Genomic DNA, 23,444 nt, shown 5'->3' with positions numbered 1-23,444 from the left:
AGGCCTATAGACTACGCCCACGAGTGACTTTTTCCCCTTATTATTCCTTATTTCCACCCAAACCGTTTCACTATCCTGATCCTTTGACCCAATATCATTTCTCACTATTGCAGTGATTCCATCCTTTATTAACACAGACACCCCACCTCCTTTTCCTTCCTGTCTTTCCTTCCTAATAGTCAAATACCCCTGGATGTTTAGTTCCCAGTCATGGTCACCCTGCAGCCATGTCTCCGTAATGGCCACCAGATCATACCCATGTGTAGTTATTTGTACCGTCAACTCGTCTATTTTGTTACGAATGCTGCGTGCATTCAGATAAAGAACTTTTAAATATGCTTTGTGACAATTTATTCCTGCTTTTACCCCCTTTACTGCTTTACCTTTATCTTTATATATTCTGTCCCTTCCTGACACGCTCTGGTTTTTAATTCCCCCACTACTAGCTTGCTCTATTGCCGTCTCCGCTGACATTTTTATTTTTCGCTCTCTTGAAACCTCCCCCCCACTAATTAGTTTAAAGCCCTCTCTACAGCCTAGTTATTCGATTCGCCAGGATTCTAGTCCCAGCACTGGCCAAGTGAAGTTCGTCCCAACGGAACAGCTCTCTCCTGTCCCAGTACTGATGCCAGTGTCCCAAGAAGCAAAACCCATTTCTCCCACACCAGTCTTTGAGCCACGCATTTAACTCTCTGATTTTATTTACCCTAACCAAATTTGCTCATGAGGGCAGGTACAGCACGGGTTAGATACAGAGTAAAGCTCCCTCTACACTGTCCCATCAAACACTCCCAGGGCAGGTACAGCACGGGCTAGATACAGAGTAAAGCTTCTTGTACACTATCCCATCAAACACTCCCAGGGCAGGTACAGCACAGGTTAGATACAGAGTAAAGCTCCCTCTACACTGTCCCATCAAACACCCCCAGGGCCGGTACAGCACGGGTTCGATACAGATAATGCTCCCTCTACACTGTCCCATCAAACACTCCCAGGGCAGGTACAGCACGGGTTAGATACAGAGTAAAGCTCCCTCTACACTGTCCCATCAAACACTCCCAGGGCAGGTACAGCACGGGTTAGGTACAGAGTAAAGCTCCCTCTACACTGTCCCATCAAACACCCCCAGGGCAGGTACAGCACGGGTTAGGTACAGAGTAAAGCTCCCTCTACACTGTCCCATCAAACACTCCCAGGGCAGGTACAGCATGGGTTAGATACAGAGTAAAGCTCCCTCTACACTGTCCCATCAAACACTCCCAGGGCAGGTACAGCACGGGTTAGGTACAGAGTAAAGCTCCCTCTACACTGTCCCATCAAACACTCCCAGGGCAGGTACAGCATGGGTTAGATACAGAGTAAAGCTCCCTCTACACTATCCCATCAAACACTCCCAGGGCAGGTACAGCACGGGTTAGATACAGAGTAAAGCTCCCTCTACACTGTCCCATCAAACACTCCCAGGGCAGGTACAGCACGGGTTAGGTACAGAGTAAAGCTCCCTCTACACTGTCCCATCAAACACCCCCAGGGCAGGTACAGCACGGGTTAGGTACAGAGTAAAGCTCCCTCTACACTGTCCCATCAAACACCCCCAGGGCAGGTACAGCACGGGTTAGATACAGAGTAAAGCTCCCTCTACACTGTCCCATCAAACACTCCCAGGGCAGGTACAGCATGGGTTAGATACAGAGTGTCAGCCATGGCTCAGGCGGTAGCACTCTCTCCTCTGAGTCAGAAGGTTGTGGGTTGAAGTCCCACTCCAGAGACTCGAGTCTAAAACTCTGTGCTGCCCCTCCAGTGCTGTGTTGAGGGAGTAAAGCCCAGTGCAGAGTAAAGTTCCCTCTGCACTGCTCCACTAACAGGCCTGAGCCCCAAACTCAGAAGAGCGCCCTCTGCTGCATTCCACTTGTCTCAGCAGCGGGAGAAGCTGGCGGCGGAAGTCCCGCCCTTCAGACACCCCGATTGGTTGGAGGACCCGCCGCCACCTCAGTCCTCCAAGCTCCGCCCGCTCTCTCCCTATTGGTCGGAGCTCCCGTCAGTCACCGCCGTGGAGTTGATGACGTGCCCCAGTCTGGCTCCCTGCAGAAGACAAGGGGCTGCGGCCGTTCAATCCGCTCCGCTCGGTGCCGGGAGGGCGCTGGGACGGTGCGGTTTGTATTTTCTTTTTATTTAACTCCCCGCCCGCGCTTCTCTCCGCTATATATAAAAAACCCTGATAAAACTCACTTTCCGCCGGTGATCCGGACTCTCGCGGTTGCCCGGGCCGACCCAGAGTGCGAGGCCCTGCGCAGGCGCGGTAGCGGCTGATCCTCGGGAGCGGGGCCCAGTGGTGCATGCAGAGTAGGGAGAGGGGGCGGGGCCTGCTAATGTAACGCCCTTATTTAAAAAGGGAAGTAGACAAAAAGCTGGAAACTATAGACCAGTTAGCCTAACATCTGTGGTTGGCAAAATGTTGGAGTCCATTATTAAGGAGACAGTAACAGAGCATTTGGATAAACATAATTTAATCGGACAGAGTCAGCATGGTTTTATAAAGGGGAAGTCATGTTTGACAAATTTGCTCGAATTCTTTGAGGATGTAACATTCAGGGTGGATAAAGGGGAACCAGTGGATGTGGTGTATTTGGACTTCCAAAAGGCATGTGACAAGGTTCCACACAAAAGATTACTGCACAAGATAAAAAATCCCGGGATTGGGGGTAATATACTGGCATGGGTGGAAGATTGGCTATCTAACAGAAAACAAAGAGTTGGGATAAATGGTTCATTCTCGGGCTGGCAATCAGTAACTAGTGGTGTTCCGCAGGGGTCAGTGCTGGGACCCCAACTCTTTACAATCTATATTAACGATTTGGAGGAGGGGACAGAGTGCAACATATCCAAGTTTGCCGATGATACAAAGATGGGAGGGAAAGCAATGAGTGAGGAGGACATTAAAAACCTGCAAAAAGACATAGACAGGCTAAGTGAGTGGGCAGAGATTTGGCAGATGCAATATAATGTTGGAAAGTGTGAGGTTATGCACTTTGGCAGAAAAAATCAAAGAGCAAGTTATTATCTAAATGGAGAGAAACTGCAAAGTGCTACAGTACAAAGGGGTCTGGGGGTCCTGGTGCATGAAACACAAAAAGTTAGTATGCAGGTGCAGCAGGTGATCAGGAAGGCCAATGGAATCGTGGCTTTTATTGCAAGGCGGATAGAGTATAAAAACAGGGACGTCTTGCTTCAGTTATACAGGGTACTGGTGAGGCCACACCTGGAATATTGCGTACAGTTTTGGTTTCCATATTTAAGAAAAGATATACTTGCTCTCGAGGCAGTTCAGAGAAGGTTCACTCGGTTGATTCCGGAGATGAGGGGGTTGACGTATGAGGAAAGGTTGAGTAGGTTGGGACTCCAGTCATTGGAGTTCAGAAGAATGAGAGGCGATCTTATCGAAACATATAAGATTGTGAGGGGGCTTGATCGGGTGGATGCGGGGAGGATGTTTCCACTGATGGGTGAGACTAGAACTAGGGGGCATAATCTTAGAATAAGGGGCTGCCGTTTCAAAACTGAGATGAGGAGAAACTTCTTCACTCAGAGGGTAGTAAATCTATGGAATTTGCTACCTCAGAGAGCTGTGGAAGCTGCAACATTAAATAAATTTAAAATGGAGATAGACAGTTTCCCAGCAGATAAGGGAATTAGGGGTTACGGGGAGCGGGCAGGGAAGTGGACGTGAGTCTAGATTTGGATCAGCCATGATCCTATTGAATGGCGGAGCAGGCCCGAGGGGCCATATGGCCTACTTCTGCTTCTTATGTTCTTATGTAATGAGAACAACAACAACTTGTAGGTAGGCCTCAGAGCGTCGGCGGGTGTTTCAGCGGCGGCAGCGGGGCTATAAAAGGCTCCAGAGACCAGGTAAAGCCTCAGGGCATCGGCGGGAATTTCAGCGGCAGCAGCGGGGCAATAAATGGCTCCAGAGACCAGGTAAGGCCTCAGAGCGTCGGCGGGAAACTCCAGCGGCAGCATCGGGGCTATTAAAGGCTCCAGAGACCAGGTAAGGCCTCAGAGCGTCGGCGGGGCTATAAAAGGCTCCAGAGACCAGGTAAGGCCTCAGAGCGTCGGCGAGAAACTCGAGCGGCGGCAGCAGGGCTATAAAAGGCCCCCAGAGACCGGGTAAGGCCTTAGAGCGTCGGCGGGAAACTCGAGCGGCAGCAGCGGGGCTATAAAAGGCTCCAGAGACCAGGTAAGGCCTCAGAGCGTCGGCGGGAAACTCGATCTGCAGAGCGGGGCTATAAAAGGCTCCAGAGACCGGGTAAGGCCTCAGAGCGTCGGCGAGAAACTCGAGCGGCGGCAGCAGGGCTATAAAAGGCTCCAGAGACCAGGTAAGGCCTCAGAGCGTTGGCGGGAAACTCGAGCGGTGGCAGCGGGGCTATGAAAGGCTCCAGAGACCAGGTAAGGCCTCACAGCGTCGGCGGGAAACTCGAGCTGCAGAGCGGGGCTATAAAAGGCTCCAGAGACCAGGTAAGGCCTCAGGGCATCGGCGGGAAACTCGATCTGCAGAACGGGGCTATAAAAGGCTCCAGAGACCAGGTAAGGCCTCGCAGCGTCGGTGGGAAACTCGATCTGCAGAGCGGGGCTATAAAAGGCCCCAGAGACCAGGTAAGGCGGACCAGTCTCCGAACTCAGAACTCAGAGGTAAGGAGAGAGGTAAAAAGTAATCGAGGTGTGACGTCACCAGAAAGCCGGTAAGTGATTGGTTGGTAGGTATTTACTCTTTCTCCTTCTTTACAAAACTTAAATTCTGAGGTTTATAGTTTCTAGGGTCTCTGTGGTGTAGCGGGGACTGCTGGCAGGCAAGCGCCCATGAGTATATCATTTAATTGGTGGTATTGATTTAATTTAAATTAATTAAAGTGTAAGTCATGTCAGGACAGTCCAGCCCCATGTTATGCTCCTCTTGCTCTATGTGGGATTTCAGGGACGCTGCCTGTGTCCCTGACGACCATGTGTGCCAGAAATGTATCCAGCTGCAGCTACTAGCAGACCGCATTGCAGCACTGGAGCTGCGGATGGATGAGTTTTGGAGCATTCGCGATGCTGAGAGGGTCGTGGATAACACGTTTATTGAGTTGGTCACACCGCAGGTGAGGGCTGCACAGGCAGAAGGGAAATGGGTGACCATCAGGCAGAGCAGTAGAGGCAGGCAGGTAGTGCAGGGGACCCCTGCGGCCATCCCCCTCTCAAACAGGTATACCGATTTGGATACTGTTGAGGGGGATGACTTACCAGAGGAAGGCAGCAGCAGCCAACTTCCTGGCACCAGGGGTGCTTCTGCTGCTCAGGAAGGGAGGAAAAAGAGTGGGAGAGCAATAGTGGTAGGGGATTCTATCGTAAGGGGAACAGATAGGCGTTTCTGTGGCCATAGACATGACTCCAGGATGGTTTGTTGCCTCCCTGGTGCCAGGGTCAAGGATGTCACTGAACGGCTGCAGGGCATTCTGAAGGGGGAGGGTGAACAGTCAGAGGTTGTGGTTCACATTGGGACCAACGACATGGGTAGGAAGAGGGATGAGGTCCTGCAGCAAGAATTTAGGGAGCTAGGTAGCAGATTAAAGAGCAGGACCTCAAAGGTTTTCATCTCTGGATTACTCCCGGTGCCACGTGCTAGTGAGTATAGGAATAGGAGGATAGAGCAGAGAAATGGCCTCTATCTGCACTGTGGGGTGTCTGTGTTCTGTGTTCTGAATGTGTGGCTAAAGAGTTGGTGCAGGAGGGAGGGCTTTAGTTTCCTGGATCACTGGGTCTGCTTCTGGGGAAAGTGGGAATTGTACAAGTCGGACGGTTTGCACCTGAACCGGAACGAGACAAATATCCTTGCGGGGAGGTTTGCTAGCACTGTTGGGGGGGTTTAAACTAACTTGGCAGGGGGATGGGATACAGAGTGGAGTTATAATAGGGGGTGATGTACAGCCAAATATGGAGGAAAAAACAAGTCAGACTGGAAGGCAGAGCAAATATGTAACGGCACAAGGGAGTATGGCAAGGCTGGATGGCATTTTAATGCAAGGTGTCTTGCGAATAAGGTGGATGAACTGAAGTTGTTGTTGAACACATGGGAGTATGATATTGTTGCTATCACGGAGACATGGTTGCGGGAGGGGCAAGACTGGCAGCTCAGTATTCCGGGGTATAGAATCTTCAGGCGAGACAGAGGTGGGGGGTAAAAGAGGAGGGGGTGTCGCAATATTAATTAAGGAGTCAATTACTGCTGTAAGGAGGGATGATATATTAACAGGTTCCTCTAATGAGGCCATATGGGTTGAACTTAAAAACAAAAAGGGGGCAAGCACTTTGCTGGGAGTGTACTATAGGCCCCCAAACAGTCAGAGGGAGATAGAGGAACAGATATGTAGGCAAATCTCAGAGAAGTGTGCAAATAATAGGGTAATGATAGTGGGGGATTTCAACTTCCCCAATATTAACTGGGATAGTCAGAGTGTGAAAGGCTTAGAGGGTGCAGAATTCTTAAAGTGCATCCAGGAGAGCTTTTTGAGCCAGCATGTAGAAAGTCCTACAAGAGAGGGGGCAGTACTGGACCTAATTCTAGGGAATGTGGCCGGGCAAGTGGTAGATGTGTTAGTAGGTGAGCACTTTGGTGACAGTGACCATAATTCGGTGAGATTTAAGGTAGTCATGGAAATGGACAAGGATGGACTGGAAATAAAGGTTCTAAATTGGGGGAGGGCCGATTTTAATGGCCCTGAAATTAGGATCGGGGGCTTGCCGCGCGTGCAAGCCCCCGATGTGCACTCACCCGGCGCGCCGACATCTGAAGCCCGGGCCTGCTTGCATTTCCTGTCACAGGCCCGGTTCAGCTGTCGGCGCGCTGTGCTTACCTGATCCAGCGGCGTAGTTAGTGCGATGTGCCGGCTGGGATCAGGTGAGCACTGTGCAGCCAATCAGGGGAGGGGAAACTCATTCATGAGTTTGACAGTAAGAGCTGTCAAACTCATGAAAAGTATGGGCTGCCAAAACACTACTTTAACTTTAAATAAAATTTTTAAAAACATCCCACTGATTATATTAACTATAAATAAGTTTAAAAAAAATGTTTTAAACAATTAATCAATTTTTTGAAAAAAAAAAAAAAAAAATAGGGTCTAAAACTAAACTTACCATCCTGTAAGTTCTTTAAAAATAACAAACCTGTGGAAAAAAAAATTCTACATTGTACTAAAAGCCCACTTACCTGAAAAACTAAATACTTACGTCTTGTTTTTCCATGCGTAAAGACCGGAGGCCTTTACACGCGCGGAACTCTGGAAAAAAAAAAGGAATTTTACTGCGCATGCGCTGCCTGTGCAGTCCCGCGCGTTCTGCCTCTTAACCCCTTGGGTCAGAGGACAGGAAATGCCGGTTTTCAGCGCATGCGCTGTGCATGCTGAAAACCGGCAATTCCTCCGGGCACACGCGTGAGTACCCCGTCCGTACTCACGCGTTATGCCCGGAATTACTGGGCCAATATGATAATGCAGGATTTGCCCAAAGTGGACTGGGATCAGCTACTTGAAGGAAAATCCACAATGGGAGTCTTTCAGAAAGGAAATTGAGAGAGTACAATGGCAACATGTTCCCGTAAAGTTCAAGGGTGGGACTGATACGCTTATCAATTACTCCATAAAAGACGATGAATCAGGAAGGTGATGAAAAGGCTTTTATTAACTAGAGAACAGAGCATGCCTCTCGTGGGTGGCTGGTTCCAAGAAGGAAGTGAGTCGGCGAAACCCCCACCTTTATACCTGGTCATGTGGGCGGAGTCAGCTGAGGCATGCCTTGGTACACAGCGCCACCCAGAGGTAACAATATACAATAACAGTGGTTTACCACATTCACCCCTTGTTTAAAATTAAGTCCAGCGGGGTGAAGGGTACTACAAGTTCGTGTAGTTAAGTCTATCAGGAGGCCTTGTCTGACGTCCTGATCGTCGTGGTGGTGGCGGCGGTGTTGCAGCATCCAACGTCGGATCTGGTGTCTGGGTGGTCAACGAAGGGTCCTGGGGCTCCGGCATGTCGTCTACAGGGGTTGGATTGGGAGGGGTGGTGGGGGATAACGGTGGTAGTTCAGGGGTACCCGAGGGTGCGAGATCTCGTATGGAGACCGTGTCCTCCCGCCCGTCTGGGTATGTCACCCAGGCATACTGGGGGTTGGCGTGTAGGAGGTGCACCCTCTCGACCAGGGGGTCCGTTTTATGGGTCCTTACGTGCCTCCGCAGTAGGACGGGCCCAGGAGAAGTCAGCCATGCCGGTAGCGAGGTTCCCGATGTGGACTTCCTGGGGAAAACGAACATTTGCTCATGAGGGGTGGCATTAGTGGCAGTACAAAGCAGTGACCGGATGGAGTGGAGCGCCGCAGGGAGGACCTCCTGCCAGCGAGAGGTCGGAAGGCCCTTAGATTTTAAGGCTAAGAGGACGGCCTTCCAAACCGTCGCGTTCTCTCTTTCCACCTGGCCATTCCCCCGGGGGTTGTAGCTGGTGGTTCTGCTCGTAGCAATACCTCTCGCTAGCAGGTACTGCCGAAGTTCGTCGCTCATGAAAGATGAGCCCCTGTCGCTATGTATATAGCTAGGGAACCCGAACAAGGCGAAGAGGTCATTCAGACATTTGATGACCGTGGTACTGGTCATGCCTGGGCAAGGGATGGCAAACGGGAAACGGGAGTACTCATCAATTATGTTGAGGAAGTACACATTGCGGTCAGAGGAGGGGAGGGGCCCTTTAAAATCGACGCTCAGGCGCTCGAAGGGGCGAGTGGCCTTGATCAGGCTTGCTCTGTCCGGCCTATAAAAGTGCGGTTTGCACTCGGCACAGATTTGGCAGTTCCTGGTCATGGTCCTGACCTCCTCGATGGAGTAGGGCAGGTTACGGGATTTGATGAAATGGAAGAACCTGGTGACCCCCGGGTGGCAGAGGTCATTGTGGAGGGTCTGCAGTCTATCAACCTGCGCGTTGGCGCATGTACCACGTGATAGGGCGTCTGGGGGCTCATTTAGTTTCCCGGGCCGGTACAAGATATCATAATTGTAGGTGGAGAGTTCGATTCTCCACCTCAAGATCTTGTCGTTCTTGATTTTGCCCCTCTGCTTATTATTAAACATAAAAGCTACTGAACGCTGGTCAGTGAGCAGGGTAAACCGTTTTCCGGCCAGGTAATGCCTCCAGTGACGCACCGCTTCCACAATAGCCTGGGCCTCCTTTTCGACAGAGGAGTGTCGGGTCTCGGGGCCCTGGAGGGTCCTTGAGAAAAAGGCCACGGGTCTGCCCGCCTGGTTAAGGGTCGCAGCTAGGGCGAAGTCGGATGCATCGCTCTCCACTTGGAAGGGGATCGACTCATCCACTGCGTGCATTGTGGCCTTCGCGATATCGCTCTTGATAAGAGTGAAGGCTGCACACGCCTCTGGTGTCAGGGGGAAGGAGGTGGATTTGATGAGGGGTCTAGCTTTGTCTGCATAGTGGGGAACCCACTGGGCATAGTAGGAGAAAAACCCCAGGCATCTCTTCAGTGCTTTTTGGCAGTGGGGGAGGGGTAGCTCCATTAGGGGGCGCATTCTGTCGGGGTCGGGCTCGATGACTCCGTTCTCCACCACGCAGCCGAGAATGGCGAGGCGTTTGGTGCGAAACATACATTTCTCTTTATTGTACGTTAGGTTCAGCCGTTGGGCCGTACGGAGGAATTTTTCTAGATTAACGTCATGGTCCTGCTGGTCGTGGCCACAGATGGTGACGTTATCCAGATAGGGAAAGGTGGCCTGCAGCGCGTTCTCGTCAACCATCCGGTCCATCTCCCTTTGGAAGACCGAAACCCCGTTGGTGACGCCGAAGGGAACCCTAAGGAAGTGGTAGAGGCGGCCGTTCGCCTCGAAGGCAGTATACTGGCGGTCCTCATGGCGGATGGGGAGCTGGTGGTATGCTGACTTAAGGTCAATGGTGGAGAATACTTTGTATTGCGCAATCTGGTTGACCATATCAGATATGCGAGGAAGGGGGTATGCGTCCAGCTGAGTGTACCGGTTTATGGTTTGGCTGTAGTCAATGACCAGGCGGCGTTTATCAGTGGTTTTAACGACTACAACCTGGGCTCGCCAGGGGCTAGTGCTCCCTTCGATAATGCCCTCCTTCAAGAGCCGCTCCACCTCAGAGCTAATGAAAGCTCTGTCCCCGGCGCTGTACCGCCTGCTCTTGGTAGCGATGGGTTTACAGTCGTGGGTGAGGTTAGCGAACAAGGGAGGGGGGGGGACTTTTAGTGTGGAAAGGCTGCAGGTGGTTTGCGGCGGGCGATTTAAAACGTGTTGGTTGCAGACTGTGAGTGGGGGGAGGGGTCCACCGTATGCTAATGTGACACTTTTAAGGTGGCACTGAAAATCCAACCCTAGCAGCACGGCAGCGCAGAGACGGGGCAGGACTAGAAGTTTAAAATTTTTATATTCTGTGCCCCCAACCAAAAGGGTCACCACACAGTAGCCGCCGACGTCCATTGAATGGGACTTGGACGCCATAGAAATCCGATGGCGCGTTGGCAGGACCGTGAGGGAGTGGCTACGTACCGTGTCTGGGTGAATAAAACTCGCTGTGCTCCCGCTGTCGATTAGGCAAGTGGTGGCGCGGCCGTTTACCGTGATATCCATCATGGAGCTGGATAGATGATGAGGGAGGGCTTGATCCAGCGTAACGGAGGCCAGTGTATGGCTTAGTGAGTCGGTATGGTCGTCCGACGAGACGGTGGTCGAGTCCGGAGACGAAGTGGCGGTTGAGTGCGGCGAATAAAATGGCGGCGGCCATGCGGCCGGAGGTGCACAAAATGGCGGATAAGATGGCTGCCCCAATGGTTCGCACGCGGCGCTGCTGGCGTTCGCTGGTTTCCCCCTGCAGGCATTGGCGTAATGGCCTTTCTTCCCGCAGCCCGAGCAGGTAGCGGTCTTAGCCGGGCAGTGCGCTCTAGGGTGTTTTAACTGGCCACAGAAATAGCATTTTTGGGCCTGGTTACGGGGCATCGCTGCGGTTCTTACCGGGGGCGGCTGTCCCAGTTGATTTCGGGACATCGCTGCAGCAGTTGGTGCCGGGGGCAGCGGTCCCATGTCCCACGGTCGCGATGGCCATGGCGCGGCGCCGTTACGTGAGTATGCTTCGAGGTTTCGGTGGGCCGCATCTAGCGAGAGCGCAAGGGCTACGGCCATCTTCAGGTCGAGCTCCTTGCTTTCGAGCAGTCTCTGCCGGGAGTAGTCGGACTGGAGGCCCCTGACGAAGGCATCACAAGTAAGTCCCTCCGCGTGCCCCGCAGCCGTTACCTCCTTACAGTCGCAGTCTCTGCAGAGTGTCTGTAACGCCCGTAAAAATGCCTCTACCGATTCCCCCGGTTGCTGCCTGCGGGATCCCAAGAGGTGTCTGGCGTAAATCGTGTTCACTCGGCGCGTGTATTGCCCTTTTAGTAGTTCGAGGGCCGCCGTGTACGTAGTAGCGTCCCGGATGAGCGTATATACTTGAGGGCTCACCTGGGCGGTCAAAACTTTTAGTTCTCCTCCGATGTCACGGCGGAGGCTCCTAGGAAGGATTCAAAGCAGCTCAGCCAGTGTTCGAAATTGGTTGATGAACCCGCTGCTTGAGGGTCGAGGTCCAGGCATGCCGGTCTGAGGGCTCGCAGCAACGCCTGCTGTTGTTGCTGTTCAGGTGTCGCCATTTTACTTCTAGTTAATAAAATTGATACGCTTATCAATTACTCCATAAAAGACGATGAATCAGGAAGGTGATGAAAAGGCTTTTATTAACTAGAGAACAGAGCATGCCTCTCGTGGGTGGCTGGTTCCAAGAAGGAAGTGAGTCGGCGAAACCCCCACCTTTATACCTGGTCATGTGGGCGGAGTCAGCTGAGGCATGCCTTGGTACACAGCGCCACCCAGAGGTAACAATATACAATAACAGTGGTTTACCACAGGGACCAACAAGCCCAGGGAACCTTGGATGTCAAGGGATATACGAGAATGGATTAGGAAAAAAAGGGGGGCTTTTGGCAGATACAAAGGACTAAAGACAGAGGAAGCCCTAGAGAAGTATAAAAAGTGCAGGGGGATACTTAAAAAAGAAATTAGGAGAGCGAGGAGGAGCCATGAAATAACACTGGCAAACAATATAAAGGAAAATCCTAAGGTGTTTTATAAGTATATTAAGGGCAAGAGGATAACTAGGGAAAGAGTAAGGCCCATTAGGGACCAAAGTGGCAAGCTGTGTGTAGAGCCAGAAGATGTAGGTGGGGTTTTAAATGAATTTTTTGCATCTGTGTTCACTATGGAGAAGGACGATGTGGACATAGAAATCGGGCAGGGGGACTGTGATATACTTGAACATATTAGCATCGAGAGGGAGGAGGTACTAGCTGCTTTAGCAGGCTTAAAAGTGGATAAATCCCCAGGCCCGGACGAGAGGTATCCCAGGGTACTATGTGAGGCAAAGGAGGAGATTGCAGGGGCTCTGACACAAATTTTCAGAACCTCTCAGCCACAGGGGATGTGCAAGGGGACTGGAGAACAGCTAACGTAGTACCATTATTCAAGAAGGGTAGTAGGGATAAACCAGGGAATTACAGGCCAGTGAGCCTAACATCAGTGGTGGGGAAATTATTGGAAAAAATTCTGAGGGACAGAATTAGTCTCCACTTGGAGAGGCAAGGATTAATCAGGGATAGTCAGCATGGCTTTGTCAAGGGACGATCATGTCTGACCAATTTGATTGAATTTTTTGAGGGGGTGACTAGGTGTGTGGATGAGGGTAGTGCAGTGGATGTGGTTTACATGGATTTCAGTAAGGCTTTTGATAAAGTCCCACATAGGAGACTGGTCAGGAAGGTAAGAGCCCATGGGATCCAGGGTGCCTTGGCACATTGGATCCAAAACTGGCTTAGTGGCAGAAGGCAAAGGGTGATGGATGAGGTTGTTTTTGTGACTGGAAGCCTGTGTCCAGTGGGGTACCGCAGGGATCGGTGCTGGGTCCCTTGCTGTTTGTGGTCTACATTAATGATTTGGATGTGAATGTAAAAGGTATGATCAGTAAGTTCGCAGATGACACAAAAATTGGTGGGGTGGTAAATAGCGAGGAGGGTAGCCTCAGTCTGCAGGACGATATAGACGGGATGGTTAGATGGGCAGAACAGTGGCAAATGGAATTTAACCCTGAAAAGTGTGAGGTGATGCATTTTGGGAGGAGTAACAAGGCAAGGGAATGCACAATGAATGGTAAGACCCTAGGAAAGACAGAAGATCAGAGGGACCTTGGTGTGCATGTACATAGATCCCTGAAGGCAGCAGAACAGGTGGATAAGGTGGTTAAAAAGGCATATGGGATACTTGCCTTCATTAGCCGAGGCATAGTATATAAGAGCAGGGAGGTTATGATGGAGCTGTACAAAACGCTGGTAAGGCCACAGCTGGAGTACTGTGTGCAGTTCTGGTCACCGCACTATAGGAAGGATGTGATTGCTTTGGAGAGGGTGCAGAGGAGATTCACCAGGATGTTACCTGGGCTTGAGCGCTTCAGCTATGAAGAGAGACTGGACAGGCTGGGGCTGTTTTCCTTGGAGCAGAGAAGGCTGAGGGGGGACCTGACTGAGGTGTACAAAATTATGAGGGGCATAGATAGGGTAGATAGAAAGGAACTTTTCCCCTTAGTAGAGGGGTCAATAACAAGGGGGCATAGATTGAAGGTAAGGGACAGGAGGTTTAGAGGGGATTTGAGGAAGAACTTTTTCACCCAGAGGGTGGTTGGAATCTGGAACTCACTGCCTGAAAGGATGGTAGAGGCAGGAACCCTCACAACATTCAAGAAGCATTTGGATGAGCACTTGAAATGCCATTGCATGCAAGGCTACGGACCAAATGCTGGAAAATGGGATTAGATTAGACAGGGCTTGATGGCCGGCGCGGACGCGATGGGCCGAAGGGCCTCTTTCCGTGCTGTATAACTCTATGGCCTAGAAATTGGGTTTTGGCGCAGCGACGGCTTTAGCGCCGGAAGTTAGTGCCGGAGCTAAGTCGCGCTGGGCGGGCCATAAATTCACTAGTTCTGCGCCCAAATGGCTGCCGGCGCTGCTGAAAGCTGTTTGCGCCTGAAAACTGGCGCTACACGCTGAATTGCGGCGCTATTCCGGCGCTGCGGCGCCCGCTGCGGTGCGGCAGGTTCGGGAAGTGCAGGCCTCCTCCTTCCCTTAAGGAGGAGCTGCCTGCACCCGGCTGCGGCCCGCGAAAATCATTGTAAAAATGAGCCCGGCACCTCGGACAAGTGCCGGGCTTGCATCTGTCCCGGGGGGGGGGGAGGGGAGAAGTCCGGGGAGGGAGCTGCGGCCAGGCGGCCGGTGGGAAAGCGGCCGGCCGCCACGGGGCCTTTAATGCGCCGGCGCAAAGTCCAGTAAGGCACCTCTGCCAGAACGTTGCTTGCGGCTGCCACGGGCGAGGCGGCCGCAAGTCAATTTCGGAGTTCGGGCGGGTTACCATGGCAACCGGGACGCTGCGCACACCGATGACGTCATCGGTGCCGGCGCAGCGCTAACGGCCTAACGCCGATTTAGGGACCCACTCAATTTCCAAACTGGCCATAACTCCGGCGCAAGGCCCTCTAGCGCCTCAAAAGCGGCGCTAAGCCTACCGAATTTCTAGGCCTATGACTCTAAAAGCAATGGTCCTAATCCCGACCCCTGGGGGAACCCACCTTGGAGCGGCGTATGCGGAGTAGGGGGAGGGGGCGGTGCCTGTTCAGAGCCCGCGCTCACCTTGGAGCAGTGCATGCGGAGTAGGGGGAGGGGGCGGGGCTGTTCAGAGCCTGCGCTCACCTTGGAGCGGTACATGCGGAGTAGGGGGAGGGGGCGGTGCCTGTTCAGAGCCCGCGCTCACCTTGGAGCAGTGCATGCGGAGTAGGGGGAGGGGGCGGGGCCTGTTCAGAGCCCGCGCTCACCTTGGAGCGGCACATGCGGAGTAGGGGGAGGGGGCGGGGTCTGTTCAGAGCCCGCGCTCTCATTGGAGCGGCGCATGCGGAGTAGGGGGAGGGGGGGGCGGGGCCTGTTCAGAGCCCGCGCTCACCTTGGAGCGGCGCATGCGGAGTAGGGGGAGGGGGCGGTGCCTGTTCAGAGCCCGCGCTCACCTTGGAGCAGTGCATGCGGAGTAGGGGGAGGGGGCGGGGCCTGTTCAGAGCCCGCGCTCACCTTGGAGCGGCGTATGCGGAGTAGGGGGAGGGGGCGGGGCTTGTTCAGAGCCCGCGCTCACCTTGGAGCGGCGCATGCGGAGTAGGGGGAGGGGGCGGGGCCTGTTCAGAGCCCGCGCTCACCTTGGAGCGGCGCATGCGGAGTAGGGGGAGGGGGCGGGGCCTGTTCAGAGCCCGCGCTCACCTTGGAGCGGAGCATGCGGAGTAGGGGGAGGGGCGGGGTCTGTTCAGAGTCCGCGCTCACCTTGGAGCGGCACATGCGGAGTAGGGGGAGGGGGCGGGGCCTGTTCAGAGCCCGCGCTCACCTTGGAGCGGCGCATGCGGAGTAGGGGGAGGGGGCGGGGCCTGTTCAGAGCCCGCGCTCAACTTGGAGCGGCGCATGTGGGGTAGGGGGCGGGGTCTGTTCAGAGCCCGCGCTCACCTTGGAGCGGCGCATGCGGAGTAGCGGGAGGGGGCGGGGCCTGTTCAGAGCCCGTGCTCACCTTGGAGCGGCGCATGCGGAGTAGGGGGAGGGGCGGGGTCTGTTCAGAGTCCGTGCTCACCTTGGAGCGGCGCATGCGGAGTAGGGGGAGGGGGCGGCGCCTGTTCAGAGCCCGCGCTCACCTTGGAGCGGCGCATGCGGAGTAGGGGGAGGGGGCGGGGCCTGTTCAGAGCCCGCGCTCACCTTGGAGCGGCGCATGTGGGGTAGGGGGCGGGGTCTGTTCAGAGCCCGCGCTCACCTTGGAGCGGCGCATGCGGAGTAGGGGGAGCGGGCGGGCCCTGTTCAGAGCCCGCGCTCACCTTGGAGCGGTGCATGCGGAGTAGGGGGAGGGGGCGGGACCTGTTCAGAGCCCGCGCTCACCTTGGAGCGGCGCATGCGGAGTAGGGGGAGGATGCGGGGCCTGTTCAGAGCCCGCGCTCACCTTGGAGCGGCACATGCGGAGTAGGGGGAGGGGGCGGGGCCTGTTCAGAGCCCTCGCTCACCTTGGAGCGGCGCATGCGGAGTAGGGGGAGGGGGCGGGGCCTGTTCAGAGCCCGCGCTCACCTTGGAGCGGTGCATGCGGAGTAGGGGGAGGGGGCGGGGCCCGTTCAGAGCCCGCGCTCACCTTGGAGCGGTGCATGCGGAGTTGGGGGAGGGGGCGGGGCCTGTTCAGAGCCCACGCTCACCTTGGAGCGGCACGTGCGGAGTAGGGGGAGGGGACGGGGCCTGTTCACAGCCCGCGCTCACCTTGGAGCGGCACGTGCGGAGTAGGGGGAGGGGGCGGGGTCTGTTCAGAGCCCGCGCTCACCTTGGAGCGGCACATGCGGAGTAGGGGGAGGGGCGGGGCCTGTTCAGAGCCCGCGCTCACCTTGGAGTGGCACATGCGGAGTAGGGGGAGGGGGCGGGGCCTGTTCAGAGCCCGCGCTCACCTTGGAGCGGTGCATGTGGAGTAGCGGGAGGGGGCGGGGCCTGTTCAGAGCCCGCGCTCACCTTGGAGCGGCACATGCGGAGTAGGGGGAGGGGCGGGGCCTGTTCAGAGCCCGCGCTCACCTTGGAGCGGCGCATGTGGAGTAGGGGGAGGGGGCGGGGCCTGTTCAGAGCTCACCTCCAACAATGAGAACAACAACAACTTGTATTTCTATAGCACCTTTAACATAGGAAAACGTCCCAAGGCGCTGCACAGGAGTATTGTAAGACATTGAAAAATGTGACCCCGAGCCACAGAAGGAGAAATTAGGGCAGATGGTCAAAAGCTTGGTCACAGAGGTGGGTTTTGATCAGCCATGATCTCATTGAATGGCGGAGCAGGCTCGAGGGGCCGAATGGCCGACTCCTGCTCCTATTTTCTATGAAAGAGAGGCGGAGAGGATCAGGGAGGGAATTCCAGAGCTTAGGGCCGAGGCAACAGAAGACATGGCCACCGATGGTGCAGCGATTATAATCAGGGATGCTCAAGAGGGCAGAATTGGAGGAACGTGGATGTCTCGGGTGGGGGGGGCGGTGGGTGGAGGAGGTTGTTTTCTTTGGAACCGAGGATGCTGAGGGGAGACCTGATTGAGGTGTATAAAATTATGAGGGGCCGAGATAGGAAGGACCTATTTCCCTTGGCAGAGGGGTCCACAACCAGGGGGCATAGATTTAAAGAAGTTGGTCGGAAGTTTAGAGGGGAGTTGAGGAGAAATGTTTTCACCCAGAGGGTGGTGGGGGTCTGGAACTCACTGCCTGACAGGGTGGTCGAGGCAGAAACTCTCATCACATTTAAAAAGTACTTGGATATGCACTTGAAGTGCCGTAACCTACAAGGCTACGGACCAAGTGCTGGAAAGTGGGATTAGTGAGGATAGCACTTAATCGGCCGGCACGGACAAGATGGGCCGAATGGCCTCCTTCTGTGCCATAATTTTTCTATGATTCTATCGCGGGCGGCGGGTGGCTGTGAGGCTGAAGGGAATAACTAAGATAGGTAGGGGCGAGGCCATGGAGGAATTTGAAAACAAGGATGAGAATTTTGAAATCAAAGCATTGCTTAACCGGGAGCCAATGTTGGTCAGCGAGCACAGGGGTGATGGGTGAACGGGACTTGGCGTTGAGTTACGACATGGGTAGTTTTGGATCACCTCAAGTTTACATAGGGTAGAATGTGGGAGGCCAGCCAGGTGTGCGTTGGAATAGTTGAGTCTAGAGGTAACAAAGGCCCGGGTGAGGGTTTCAGCGGCGGATGAGCTGAGGCAAGGGTGGAGACGGGCCATGTTACGGAGGTGGAAGTAGGCAGTCTTAGTTATGCTGCAGATATGCGGTCGGAAGCTCATTTCAGGGTCAAATATGACACTAAGGTTGTGAACAGTGTGGATCAGCCTCAAGACAGATGTTAGGGAGAGGGATGGAGTCAGTGGCTGGAGAACAGAGTTTGTGGCAGGGACACCAGAGGTAACGATGTGGGAGCGGGAAGAGAAGCTGTTGCAGGTGATTCTGTGGCTACCATTCGATAGATAAGAATGGAACCAGGCGAGTGCAGTCCCACCCAGCTGGACGACGGTGGAGAGGCATTGAAGAAGGATGGAGTGGTCAACCATGTCAAATGCTGCAGACAAGTCAGGAAGGACAAGGAGAGATAGTTTACCTTTGTCACAGTCACAAAGGATGTCATTTTTGACTTTGAAACTTGATTTGACTTCAGGGCCAATCAATGAGATGGATTGGACTGTTTCTGGCCTGCTGGTTATTGTGGGAATGGCTGGACGTCAGTGAGACCGGCTCTACCCTGTTTGTTCTTTGAGGCAAAATAAGCCAAAAAAAATTCTGCTCCCTCCTTACCCTTTCTACACTCGTTTTACAGGGTTTTAGAAGTGGAGCAAACCAAACATCACGTCAAGATCTGAGAGTTACGTGATTCCTCAGGACCTGATTCAGTCGCTCCTTGAATCTGCTGGCACCCCCGTGAGTTCACACTGGAAAGAGAACTTTTAAATGTTCTGAAAGAGCTTCAAAATCTACAAATAGCTGAAGTGACACCAGTGGCCACACACTGGGAGAAATCCGGGCCCCGTGTGTGGGAAGGGAGTCACTCAGCCATCCGCTCCAATGATACACCAGCAAGATCACACTAGGGAGAGACCTTTAACCCGCTCCGTGTGTGGGAAGGGATTAATTGCACCCTCCGTGCTGCTGAGACACCAGCTTGTCCACACCAATGAGAGACCGTTGACCTGCTCCGTGTTTTTGAAGCGATTCTCTCATTCTGCCTCCCTCCTGAGACACCAGCTTGTTCATAGTGATGAGAGACCGATTAAATGTTCTGACTGTGGGAAGAGATTTAAAAGGTCCCAGGACCTGAAGAGACACCAACTGGAGAGAGCAGGAGAGATTCTGTTCACCTGCTCCGTGTGTGGGAAGAGATTCACTCGGTCCTCGAATCTGCTGGCACACCAGCGAGTTCACACTGGGGAGAGGCCGGTGAAACATTCCGACTGTGGGAGAAACATTAAAAGGTCCCAGGAGCTGAAGGGACACCAGCTGGAGAGAGCAGGAAAGAGACCGTTCACCTGCTCCGTGTGTGGGAAGGGATTCACTCAGTCGTCCAACCTGTTGAGACACCAGCGAGGTCACACTGGGGAGAGTCCGTTCACCTGCTCCGGGTGTGGGAAGGGATTCACTCAGTCATCCCACCTGTTGAGACACCAGCGAGTTCACACCAGGGCGAGCCCATTTAAATGTTCTGACTGTGGGAAAGGCTTTAAAACCCCTGGGAGTCTGAAGGGACACCAGCGAGTTCACACTGATGAGAGACCGTTTACATGTTCTGACTGTGGGAAGAGCTTTAAATGCTTCAGGGATCTGAAGGTACACCAGCGATTTCACACTGATGAGAGACCATTTACATGTTCTGTCTGTGGGATGAGCTTTAAAAGCGCTGGGGATCTGAAGGAACACCAGCGAGTTCACTCCGATCAGAGACCATTAACATGTTCTGTCTGTGCGATAAGCTTTAAAAGCTCCAGGAACCTGAACAGACACCAGCGAGTTCACACTGGGGAGAGGAGATTCACCTGCTCCGTGTGTGGGAAGGGATTCACTCAGTCATCCAACCTGTTGAGACACCAGCAAGTTCACACTGGGGAGAGGCCGTTCACCTGCTCCGTGTGTGGGAAGGGATTCACTCAGTCATCCCACCTGTTGAGACACCAGCGAGTTCACACTGGGGAGAGACCATTTAAATGTTCTGACTGTGGGAAAGGCTTTAAAACCCCTGGGAGTCTGAAGGGACACCAGCGAGTTCACACTGATGAGAGACCGTTTACATGTTCTGACTGTGGGAAGAGCTTTAAATGCTCCAGGGATCTGAAGGTACACCAGCGATTTCACACTGATGAGAGACCATTTACATGTTCTGTCTGTGGGATGAGCTTTAAAAGCGCTGGGGATCTGAAGGAACACCAGCGAGTTCACTCCGATCAGAGACCATTTACATGTTCTGTCTGTGCGATGAGCTTTAAAAGCTCCAGGAATCTGAACAGACACCAGCGAGTTCACACTGGGGAGAGGCAAATCACCTGCTCCGTGTGTGGGAAGGGATTCACTCAGTCATCCAACCTGCTGACACACCAGCAAATTCACACTGATGAGAGACCATTTAAATGTTCTGACTGTGGGAAGAGCTTTAAAACCTCTGGGTATCTGAAGCAACACCAGCGAGTTCACTCCGATGAGAGACCGTTTAAAAGTTCTGACTGTGGTAAGAGCTTTAAATGTTCGAAGGGCAAGAGCTTTAAATGTTCGAAGGGCCTGAAGAGACACCAGCTGGAGAAAGAAGGAAAGAGACCGTTCACCTGCTCCGTGTGTGGGAAGGGATTCACTCGGTCATCCCACCTGCTGACACACCAGCGAGTTCACATTGTTCTGTAGTGCAGGGCCCTGGAGACAGCTGGGGTGACATGAACCTGGAATGGATGAATGTTTTGAAATTCTTGTACTGCTGTTTAATCTTTAAGACTCTTGTGCTGATGATTCCCTTCGATTGACTGTTCATGGTGTTCCATAGAATGTACAGCACAGAAACAGGCCATTCAGCCCAACTGGTCCATGCCAGTGTTTATGCCCCACACCCACCCTACTTCAATTAACCCGATCAACGTCTCCTCCCATTCCTTTCTCCCTTGTGTGGCTTCCCCATAAATCCATCTGGGCTGTTCACCTCAACCACTCCCTGTGGTAGCGAGTTCCCCATTCTACCATTCTCTGGGTAAAGAAGTTTCTTCTGAATTCCCTTCTGGATTTATTAGTGACTTTTATATTTATAGCCACATAAATATGATGAGATTCTGTTAAGCTGACCAGTATGTTGTTGTACTTTGTCTTTTTCTGATGAATGAAACAGTAGAGCCCCTGTACCCGTGTTATGGGATGAAGTGCCAGACAAGTGAAGGCACAACGTCTGGGTGTGAATCTGATAATAACCTCACGGACCGTATAGGTGTGATAACCAGACGGTGTTGTGGTTATAGTCTGGTCACAGATAGACTAAATTCCCTGAATTAGCAGGAGTTCAGGAGGCGGTCAACAGACGGGTCCAAACAATCCCATTTCCTGAGCGGTAACCAAGCTTGTGTATAAGAACAGGCCACTTAAGCCGCTGTCAGTTGGAACAGACTCGAGAAGATCGCGCGTGAATCCACTGTACTTCTATTCTCCAGATTGAGGGAATTATCACCCGATCTGTGTTATGCAGCGCTCTTAATAAAGCCTGGAGAGACAATTTGTGTTCTTGTGAGCTTGATTATCTGGTATTCGAAACCCTGGGACTCCCGATCATTAGAGTCAACCTCGGTGTGTGGAAAGGGATTCCCTGGTGTATCCCACCCGCTGACACACCAGCGTGTCCACATTGTGACTGCGGGGGGTCGATTCCACTGTTTCCGATGCCTTTAATCACATCCAGGACTGAACCATGTTAATTCAGGCAACGGTGGCGTGTTAATGTTAAGAGCCCCCAATAACTGGGCTGGATTTAAAGATTATTCCCTGTTCTCTCAGTACTAGTGAAGAAGCTGATGTTACAGAATCATAGAGCACAGTAGGATACCTTTCGGCCCATTGTGCTGGTGCTGGCTCTCTGAAAGAGCGATGCAATTAGTCCCACTGCCCTGCTCTTTCCCCACAGCCCTGCAAATTTCTGCCTTTAGTAGATATCCAATTCCCTTTTGAAAGTTACTATTGAATCTGCTTCCACCTCCCATTCAGGCAGTGCATTCCAGATCATCACAATTTGCTGTGTAAAAAAAGTCTCCTCATTTCCTCTCTAGATTCTTTGGCCAATGATCTGAAATCTGTGTCCTTTCGTTACCGACCCTCCTGCCAGTGACAACAGCTTCTCCTTGTTTGCTCGATCAAAACCCCTCCTAATTTTGAGCACCTCGATCATAGCTCCACTTAACTGCCTCTGCTCCAAGTTATATTGCCATTGTCTTGTGAATTTTTGCTGTGATCGAGGTGCTGGATGTCCGTGCCTGGGGAATGGGACATTCTATCCTCGTGAGCACCGAGTGTCAGCATCCAGCAATCTCTGGTCAGGGACTGTCATAGAAACATAGAAGATAAGAGCAGGAGTAGGCCATTCATCCCCTCGAGCCTGCTCCGCCATTCAATGAGATCATGGCTGATCATCCAAATTCAGTACCCTGTCCCTGCCTTCTCCCCATATCCCTTGATCCCTTTAGCCTTAAGAAATATATCCAACTCCTTCTTGAATATATTTAATGAATTGACCTCTACTGCCTTCTGTGGTAGAGAATTCCACAGGTTCACCACGATCTGGGTGAAGAAATTCCTCCTCATCTCTGTCTTAAATGGCTTTCCCCTTATCCTTAGACTGTGACCCCTGGTTCTGGACTCCCCGACCATCGGGAACATCCTTCCAGCATCTAGTCTGTCTAGTCCTGTTAGAATTTTTAAAGTTTCGATGAAATCCCCTCTCATTCTTCTAAACTCCAGCGAGTACAAACCCAATCGACCCAATCTCTCCTCATACATCATTCCTGCCATCCCAGGTATCAGCCTGGTGAATCTTCGCTGCACTCCTTCCATGGCAAGAACATCCTTCCTCAGATAAGGTGACCAAAACTGCACACAATACTCAAGATGTGGTCTCACCAAGGCCCTGTACAACTGCAGCAAGACATCCTTGTTCCTGTACTCAAACCCTCTCGCTACGAAGGCCAACATACCATTTGCCTTCTTAACCGCCTGCTGCACCTGCATGCTTACTTTCAGCGACTGGTGCACAAGGATGCCCAGGTCTCGTTGCACTTCCCCTTCTCCCAATCTATTGCCATTCAGATAATAATCTGCCTTCCTGTTTTTGCCACCAAAGTGGATAACCTCGCATTTATCCACATTATATTGCATCTGCCATGCTTCTGCCCAATCACCCAACCTGTCCAAATCATCCTGGAGTTTCTCAGCATCCTCCTCACAGCACACACGCCCACCCAGCTTTGTGTCATCTGCAAACTTGGAGATATTACATCTAGTTCCCTCGTTCAGATCATTAATATATATTGTGAATAGCTGGGGTCCAAGGACCGATCCCTGCGGTACCCCACTAGTCACTGCCTGCCACTCGGAAAAAGAGGCATTTATTCCAACTCTTTGCTTTCTGTCTGCCAACCAGTTCTCTTTCCAAGTCAATACCTTGCCCCCAATCCCATGTGCCTTAATTTTACACGCTAATCTCTTATGCGGGACCTTATTGAAAGCCT

At 52.7% G+C, this 23,444-nt stretch overlaps 1 protein-coding gene across 1 annotated transcript in view; it reads left to right on the top strand.

Annotated features, from left to right (window-relative positions):
- The window catches only part of LOC147093404 (uncharacterized), an 85,090-nt gene extending 64,342 nt beyond the window's left edge, over positions 1–20,748 (top strand). Inside the window, exon 3 of the mRNA XM_085974206.1 lies at positions 19,024–20,748. Coding sequence (XP_085830332.1) covers positions 19,024–20,592 — 1,569 coding nt within the window. The 3' untranslated portion in view covers positions 20,593–20,748. The remainder of the gene's footprint in view (positions 1–19,023) is intronic.
- Positions 20,749–23,444: the final 2,696 nt, after the last annotated feature.

The sequence above is a fragment of the Somniosus microcephalus genome, unplaced genomic scaffold (genome assembly GCF_052327205.1).
Source record: "Somniosus microcephalus isolate GS21.2 unplaced genomic scaffold, FLI_Smic_1.0 unresolved_chr1, whole genome shotgun sequence".
Taxonomy (NCBI): Eukaryota; Metazoa; Chordata; class Chondrichthyes; order Squaliformes; family Somniosidae; genus Somniosus; species Somniosus microcephalus.
The sequence above is the reverse complement of the archived record's forward strand: the minus strand, read 5'-3'. Positions and strand labels throughout refer to the sequence as shown.